The sequence below is a fragment of the Embiotoca jacksoni genome, unplaced genomic scaffold (assembly GCF_022577435.1).
Source record: "Embiotoca jacksoni isolate LCO1_2020_lvr unplaced genomic scaffold, fEmbJac1.0.p SCAF_23, whole genome shotgun sequence".
Classification (NCBI taxonomy): Eukaryota; Metazoa; Chordata; class Actinopteri; family Embiotocidae; genus Embiotoca; species Embiotoca jacksoni.
Window position 1 is genome coordinate 3,183,427 of NW_027185374.1, and position 9,227 is coordinate 3,192,653.

Consider the following 9,227-nt stretch of genomic DNA (forward strand, 5'->3'; position numbering starts at 1 on the left):
CCGTCTGACCGCTTCCTGATTTTATTTTGTGATCAATGACGGTGAAATCCAGATGAAGAAGCACTTCTCCCGAGATCAGAAAAAAACCAAAAAAACCTGTTAACTTGAAGAGATTTGACCGAACGCAAATGTTAAATTTGTACATTATAATAAACGCTGTTAAACGCTGCAGCTGACGAAACCCTCAGCGTTTAGTTTCTATTAGACTACTTGCATCGGTGTTTATACTGTGCGTCTGCCACTGACACGCAGGTCGTCTGAGTGGGTGGTCCATCTGCTAACACCTTTTCTGCTCGCATCTTTTCTCCCACAGTATTATATGGTAATAAAAACTGCACGCTGGATAACTCATTGCCACTGAAACTCCATTTTAGATGTCAAATAGTTACAACGTATTAGAAAGAGAAAACTAATTTGATCTTGCTGTCCGATAATATGTTTACTAAATAATAATAAATATCTATTTAAAAAAATTGATAATTTAGATAACCTTTATATAAAATATATTTTAAAAATAAAGGCGACAGCAGTCCGTCAAAACACTTTGTGCCAGACTGAACTTTCTCTGGATGTTTCCTTAAACTTTTTTTTTTTATGAACATTTATGTTCCACATAGGATAAATTGTGAAAACTTTGATCCCACACTTTCTATGTTGGTTCAAAAATGTAATTTGTTGCACATAGTAAATATTATAGACGCTAACAAACAAACATACACAATGCTTGTAAATGTTACATGCATCATGATGCGAACATGCTGCTACCTTGGCTGTATTGATTCTTGTTTGTATTCTACCAATTGCTGGAACTCAAATTATTGTGCTTTCTACAGGACGCCTTGCCTGGGGCTAAAGGAGTTGTCCTTTCATACTGCCACAATCAAAAAAAATAATCCCAAATTTAGATTTTTGCATTCCTCTCCTCGTACATTTAGTTTTAGTCTAAGGAAGAGAGTTGGTCATCCACTGTAGATTGTAAACTTGTAATTTTTGTGATTTTTAGGGCAACATACATTTAAAAAAAAAGTTATTTTTCAAGCAAAAAAATATAAATACTTTGCCTCCAATTTTCTATAGCTACCTCATTTGTTTTGTGTAAAAAGATGTTAAACATCGTATTCATTAAACATATTTTGGAACAATTCTCAAAGCTTTTAGCCACATCATAGCCTTCATCGGGTGGCTGTTGTCAAGTATTAATGCACATAATTTAAAAGGAAATTATTCACAACATTTTCAGTATAGATTGCCACAAACAGAATCTTTATTATATTTACAAAAAGAATACCACTGTAAATAAACTGTCTCAATAAATACTTCTTTTTACACCCACCTCTTAGTCTGCAATTTCATTCACTGTTTATTTTCTTTTACAGAACAGTTGGATCAATAATAGTGTTTTGCACAAGAAAAAAAATAAACTCTTAGAAAGCTTTCCAGTCAAGGCCAAGAAGGTCAAGGCAGTCAGTGGGTACATATCGTGTTTTATTCAACGCAACACTGCCTTGTTTTGGTTTTAATGAGAGAAAATATTTGGCCCGGAAAAGACATTCAACAACATGCTAAAGATAGCAACAAGTTTCTGTAATCTAAATTGAAGACATAAGGGTATTAACATGCAATGGCTATTCCACTCTTTCAGCTCTTCTCCTCCCCCGCTCCCTTTTCCATTCATCCCATTATTCTCTGCAAATCCTTGACGATAATGTTCCTGAAGAACTTGGCCAGCGGCCCCTGAGGTTTCTCCACCCACAGCTTCATAAAGCTGCTGTTACGTTTGGATGCAGGTGGGCTGCCCCATCTGAAGTGACTCATCCGATAGGTCCCACTTTTTCTCTCCTGCAGGCCCAGTGGGACTTGTGACTTGGAGCTGACCCTGGCCCTCGGCAATCCCTGATTTTGATTGCGTCTTCCATTAGCACCCCCCTTTGCCTCATCTTCATCACTGCTCAGCTGCCTGCGAGCCTGAAGGCGAAAACTGCCCTCAGAAGAGCCCCCTCCCTCCAAAGAAGAGGCAAACACTTTCACAGGTCGGCGTTTCCGGCCGGAGGGCTTACCCCAGCGGAAGTGCTCCATTGAGTAGGAGCGTCTCTCGTTGCTGTGGGCCCTCAGCTTCGGCTCTCGCATCTTGTCTCCTGAGGGTTTCCCCCAGCGGAAGTGCTCCATGGAGTAGGAGCGTCGCAAGGCGCCGTGGGCTTTCAGATCTGACTCTAATATTTTGTCTTTAGAAGCCAGTGTTGTCAGGATGATGCTGAGCAAGAGGTCATCGTCATCTTTAACCTCCGGGGCCAATGAACCGAGCTCTGGGAGTTCAGTCTCGATCACAGACATGCAGAAGTGAACACAGTCCTGTGTGGACGAAATCAGAGCAGCGGCATTTTAAAAAACCTGCCTGTGAGGTATTTAAAGCAAAGACTTAGAAAATAAAATAATGAGCCACTGACTGTAATTTATCACTTTGATGATAATTTTTTTCTAGACGATGCTTCCATCAGATTAAACTGAATAACAGAGTCTAATCATCATTATACTATTGGCACTTAAATTTACATGTCTCATTTACAAATCAAGTTAAAAGTTCCATGAATAATAAAATGAAACATGAACAATGAACTTTGGCACAGAGAATGAAAGCTTGTTGGTTCTCATCCTAAAACATAACCTGTAAATCACAAAACTTTATGTTGTCATTGTTTCACAGTAACAAGGCCCGCCTGTTACCACATTAAAAATAGATCAGAAGTGTATTTCATAGACTCACCTCAAATCTATGTTTGAACTCTGGACGTGAACAAGAAAATCTAAATTTTTGGTAGTTTGGTCGACTGCAAAGAGCTTTTTCTCTCAAACCTCTCTTAAAAAAAGCTCTCAGAAAGCTGATACTTCAGTGCCAACACTCACAAAGAAAGGTAAATACCTCACTTCATCACTTCTAGGACTACATCTGTCAGTTATTTCCATTAATAATAAATGAATTATATTTGTATGTAACTGATCATCCGTTACCCTTACAGTGTTGTGTTCATAACCCATATATACTCACTATACTATCACAAATAGACAAAGAAATGAAGCTAATTCTCACTTTAAAAAAAAGTGGAATCAGTTTGGTATTTTGCTTAAAAAATATGGTAAAAACTGACAGAATATAGTACTTTTAATTTTCTGTGAATTGATTAATTGACTAATATTTTTGGATTAAACTGCAACTCATTTTATACCTTGCTAAAAATGGTTTGGGACCAAAACATAGCACTCATTCTATGCACTGACTGTTTGTTGTTTTCTTCATCTTGTGTTAAATTCTATTTAACAAAACCAATAACAAAAACTGCTGATACCTCCTCTCAAATATCATTCCTAATGTGGAAAAGCTGCTTTTTCTGCACACAGCTAAATGATCATGAGATCACAACCATTTGGCGCTGCTTTTCATTAAACTTGAAGCTATATGTACAGATCTACACAATACATGTCATTCTTATCTTAAGGTCAGTTAGATTGTTGTCACGTATCTGCAGAAATTACAATTTTCAGAGCTCTTGTCGGACTTTTCGTCCTCATTGGTTTAAAAGTTGAGATTCAAAAGGTTCAGAAGATAATGATTGAAAGCTCTTGGACAAGTTTTAATAGACCTGGTCTTGTTAACAAAATTGATATCTCCAGGATCAAGGAACTTTGAAGCACAGAATGACTTTTTGTGCCATTTTATTTTCTTACCTTTGTCCCTATTCTCTTTAGTCTGTTGATTTTTTTTTTTTTTATCCAAATCTTAGTTAGAGCACTTTGTGTTATGGATCAAATGTATTATAGAAAATAAAGTAGATGAAGGAGGAGACAGTTTGACCTACCAGTATCCTCTTTTTGTTGCTCAGGTTGTTGCAGATGGAGCTGTCCCAGCATGCTGACCCAAACCCGGGGACACACACGTATGCCATCACCGCCACCAACAACCAACGTAGACACACCATCTTCAGCCTGGTGCAGGAGACAGAAAAGCAACAGCAGAAAAAAGTCTCTTCAGAACACAGGAAAGGCTTTAATAACACAGCAGTCCCAACGGACTCAAAGATTCACTTGATCATCCTTAAATAGGAGGACGTGTTTTGTGAAGAAGAAATACAGTAGGTGTCTCTTGATCATTGCACTTGCGTAACACTTTTCCTCCCTTCCTTATGTAACTTGATTTATTGCAACACAATCTTTCAGATAATGAGAGATCGAGGGGCTGTAGCTGCCCGGGGTCATGATTGAATAATAACTGTGAGCTGAAATATCATTGCACATATTCTAAAAGATAGTCTTTTATATCTTCAGCACATTTATCCGACTTTAGAGTGGTTGAAAATAACTGTGCTGGAAAATGTGAGAGTGGTTACGGGAAGCCTCTTGTGTGAGGGTTCTCAATGGAGGCACTTGTAACACTTTTAACATGTCTCATTGAAAATTATTGTCAGAGGAGGTGGAGTTCAAAAAGGAGGAGGGTTTATGAGTCATTCTTTTGTTTATGGGACAGCATAGTAGCGTTTTGTCTTTTTCATGCTTTTATTTAATATTTTCCTGGGGAGATTTAGGTGGAATATAATATAAAGAAAATAGACTAAATGGTGCATTTAAGGGAGGCACAGAAAAGGCAACAGTAACATCTCTTTACTGGCTTTTTTATTATACGTTTCAGAGTTAATCTGAGGCAAGTAAAACTCTAATGAAGTTCTGAGAAATAATTAAAGGTGGAGCTTTAAACATAGTAAGTATTGAACCTGATCTTTATATATTTTTCACAGCAGATTTATATGAATAATTACCAAATTGTTGTTTTCACTATTAATGCTGGCATTGCTTTCACTTGCACAAGGCAATCCCTGGGAATGAGGCGTACGTGTAATCCTGTGTAATTAAAGTGTATTAATATTAACCACATTGCCGAAAGTTACAGAGATTTATTGAGCTACTGACAACCAAAACAAACCAAATAGGTCCCACTGCTGCTTTTTGACACTAAAAGTGTTCAACTGGAGAAACAAGCTGATTTTTGTTGTGAAACAGCCGCAAGAAATGCTCTTTACTTGTCACACTGCATTTCTGTTTAATGTTGACGGCGAAAATATAGTCTGCATTTACAAAACCAGTCATTTTCTGCATTTTCATTTTTCATTATTACCACCGCCAAGGAGGTTATTTATTCTGTGACGTCTGTTGCTTGTCTGTCAGCAGGATTATTGAAAGGCTACTTGTTCGAAATTGGCAGCGTGGGCCAAGGAATAACCCATTAAATTATAGAGCGTTTCCATCATAGGGTGGAATTAGTTGTCACTTTTATCAAAATTGCCTGACAGGATATATGGTCTACTAAATCAACCTGGCTTTGCTGGACTATTGCCCACGGCTCAAATCTTTTACATGATTATCATGAAACCCTGTTCTCATTAAGGTTCACTCAGCTAATCAGGGACCAGTGGGGGTGGCTCAGTGTTTAGTGTTTATTTCTACATGTAGTTCCAACATTGGTGGCTTTTGTAGAATTTTGGCACACAATAGACATCGTATGGGGATTGATGATTAGTTATAGGCTGCTGCAATAGTTTCAAAATCAACTCAAGGTCTATTCCCAGTATGATGCTATGGCTGGAAAAATGGAAGGACCCACATATTCACACAATGAATTTGGGTCTGGAAATAGCTACTAAATGCCATACATCTTGAAATCCATACGTGACCAAACACAGGCCATTCTACAAATGCGATGACTCCATATCATAACCCACATTTACAGGTACCACAGGTAGAGTGGACTATATATGCTCCAAACAACATCCATTTGCTTGGCTGTAAACAGACAAAACAGCCGCTCTTCTGTTGTATCTCTGACAAAGTAGCAACTGTTAAAAGGAATATTTGCTATTATTAAACCTCAGTCACCACGGTGATCATTCAAATTAAATAGTAATGAAAATCTTAAGAAGTGTGACTTAAACCTTTAAAGGGAAATTCCAAAACAAGCCAACTTGTTAGACTACAGGGGGCATCCAAAATGCCAGTAAATGTTAATTTGGTTGCTCTTAAGAAGAGAGTAGCTGGAATGCTCAGTGAACACAATGCTTCGTATCACATTGTCCAGAGCTGCTGACTCCACTCGTGAGATACGATTTGGGCAATGGAAAAAGTACTGACCCAAAACATTAACATCTGAAATTGGAGCAGATTGAGGGAGGGTGGTGGTGAAGTTTTTTCTATGTCAATGCTTGCTAGGCTTGCAAATGTCACTTTTTTTCCTCTGTTTAGTGTATAAATGGAACAGAAATACAATACAGATATTGTAACATGGTGCATTCATGAGGTCCCACACAGTTCAGAAACAATATATTCATTCTTAACCGTTTAGGAAGACGCACAAGCTAATTATTTCAGAACATGACAGCTTTCATTGACCCGCTTTATGATGCATGTCATTGTGTTTATAATCATTTCTTCTCCCTTCACATCACTTGTCATGAGAGTTCTTTTCTAGAAGCTCGGCAACAGAGAAATCAAATGAAGCTTTGACCCCAACCAATGGATCTTCACCGGTATCAGGTCCAATTTGACGCACTTCTGGTCATCTGATTCCACTGATTTCACAGATATACACATTTTAATGCTCCTTTAGAAAACACTGCTGCACTTCTTCTTTTTTTTTTTTTTTTTTTACTTTTCCATTTCAGTTCCATAAATGTTTACCAGAGTTCATTTTCTTTTCTTTCTCAGGAAACTGCCTCTTGTTGTTTCTGCCTCCCTCTTCCATTATTGGAAGAAGCAATTCCTTGGTGGGCCATCGTCTTTGTAACTCTGGCAGAGACTCGTCTCCTCTCTACCTACAGTATGACTCACTCAGCTGAGCTCTGGTCTCCACAGATACACTCTTGATAAAAAAAACAAGCCAGAGAGCTGCAACTATAGATTGAAACCTTATATATCAATGAATATATGATGCTATTAAAAGGTTAGAATTGTGTTTGTATTGCATTAATGGAACGGAATTTCAATTTGGCTTTAGACAACAATGCATACTTTACTAATCAGATGCAACTGAACATACTGCAAATGTCAAAAATTCCTCAATCCATCAGTGAGTGAGTTTGGTTGATCAATGCATCAGTGCTCAATCATTCAGAAAAACAAGAAGCAACAAATAACCAGGCATCAGTTTTATCCATGAAAAACAAACAAGTTCAGAGAAATCATAATTTTTTCTTTTACCTTTTTTATATGCTTTTTCTCTCCTTTTGTTTTTTCCCCCTCCTTTTTGTCCACGGCTCTTCCAGACTGGCGACTCTCAAATGTGGTCCCTCTCCTGCTTTCTCTCTGCTCGGTAATGAAATGCTGTGTAGGAGAGGGGTCTGCTGTTGTGTCCTAAGAAGAGGAAAGCTCTTTTTATAGATAAAGTAAAGAGCACCGAGTCTCAAGGCCTCTGGGTGTGATTGAGGTAAGGGGTCTCCAGTTCCTCTCTGGATGGGGAGGAGTGTGCATTCATATGGTTTTGTGTATGGAACCGCCCACACAAACTTTAATCAATAGCAGAGCTCATTTTGTCATGAAAGAATAAAACGTTAGTGAACTTGTTAACTTGCTGCCGTCTTTGAAATCCCTCTCCGGTTGTATGCAGTTTTAAAGAACGTTAAATGGGTGATTATTTGTATGTTTTGGTGCTCTTAAATGTCTTGAGTGTGTGGTGACATTATCATATAATAATAAAAGCAACTGCTGATTAGTGGACTCATGTTAGTCCCTTCTCTAAATCCCTCAAAGGTCAGTCCTATTCACTGACATCTTAACATCCTTTCAAAAAGTATGAACAGCAACAGTGAAGTGTGCAAATCAATTCAACTGATCCAATCGTTTTTCTGCTCTTCTCGTTTTACAAGTTGTGCGTGCATCCCTGTGTGGAAACTTCATTATGAAGACCTGACTCACTAGTTAGACGTCATGACTACACTGCAAGTGGAGGACATATAGACAAACACAAAAATACACACACACACACACACACACACACACACACACACACACACACACACACACACACACACACACACACACACACACACACACACACACATGCACACAAAAGAAAAATTGACTGCTGAAAAGAAAATCATTTTCCTTTCACCTGTTCAATGTCATCACACATTCAGCTTCCTTTTTGCTCCAGGCATGTATATTGTTGCAATAATATTCAAGGACGAGATACAAAGAATTAAAGTAGTGTGGCCGGAGAATGTGCAAGAGACACTGTTTAAACAGTTTCAGACTATATTTGTTTGTACCTGTTTTAATCTTGAAAACATTATTTTCTAATGTCCTCTAGATGTGCTCATTCATCCTGTCCTCACTGTGCCCTTAAAGGGGACAAAGCAACTAAATGTTGAGAAAGGCTTGTCAGTAAATGTTATGTATTTACCAATACACTGTTCAAATGGCAGGTGCCACCTCTAATTGCAAGGAAGTAATCATTAACTAAAATGTATTAATAAATATTTTGTAAATTATTTTGTCTGCTGTTGCAGCACTGAGCTAAATTTCCAGCTGATGTACAGCTGTAAATATGCGACTATATGTATATACATGTGAGTATTTATACAAAAGCATTAATGTATATATGATCACATTTTCATTGTGTTTTGCATTAATCTCTGTGTTTTTTATGACAGAAATAAGCATCTGCAGGATGTGGAAACAAACCTCTCAAACTAATTTGGAAAACAAAGACGATCTCTCACTCCAAATTATGTTCAAGATAATGTGTAAACACATTTTATGATTACAAATGATCAAATTTGCTTAACAACTAGGGTGAAAAGTTGAATCTCTTCGAGATGTATGGAAACAATTTAGCATTTCGTCTGCCCTCCCTTTTGCTTTATTGACATCAGAACCTAAGCGGCATGAAGTTCACAGGTTAATGTCGAACTTGATAACTGCGATGTCAGGGCATCATGTGATGTTCAGGAATGTTCAGATTTCTTTGCTCATAAATGTTTAGTGGGGTTGAGGTCAGTCCATAACAGATCTTTGTATTTTCTTTGGTCGACTTGATTTTGCAAAGCTCTGGGGAGTGTTTAGATTTATTATCCTGCTGCAGTGTGAACCCTTCTCCAGAAAGATGTACAGTAAACAGAGGGTGGAGAGTGTCTTTGAATGGATGGAGCACTACTTCTTGATCAGGGTGAAGTTGATTCACTGCAGGATTC

General features: G+C 37.9%; 1 protein-coding gene across 1 annotated transcript; it reads right to left on the reverse strand.

The window, feature by feature from the left end:
* Positions 1 to 1,242: 1,242 nt before the first annotated feature.
* LOC138203704 (pro-opiomelanocortin-like) lies at positions 1,243 to 7,405 on the reverse strand. The gene is made up of 3 exons (XM_069158719.1): positions 7,237 to 7,405; positions 3,852 to 3,978; positions 1,243 to 2,349 (listed from the first exon to the last, which is right to left on the reverse strand). The coding sequence occupies exons 2-3, from the start codon at positions 3,969 to 3,971 to the stop codon at positions 1,672 to 1,674; spliced, it is 798 nt and encodes a 265-aa protein (XP_069014820.1). The 5' UTR covers positions 3,972 to 3,978; positions 7,237 to 7,405; the 3' UTR covers positions 1,243 to 1,671.
* Positions 7,406 to 9,227: the final 1,822 nt, after the last annotated feature.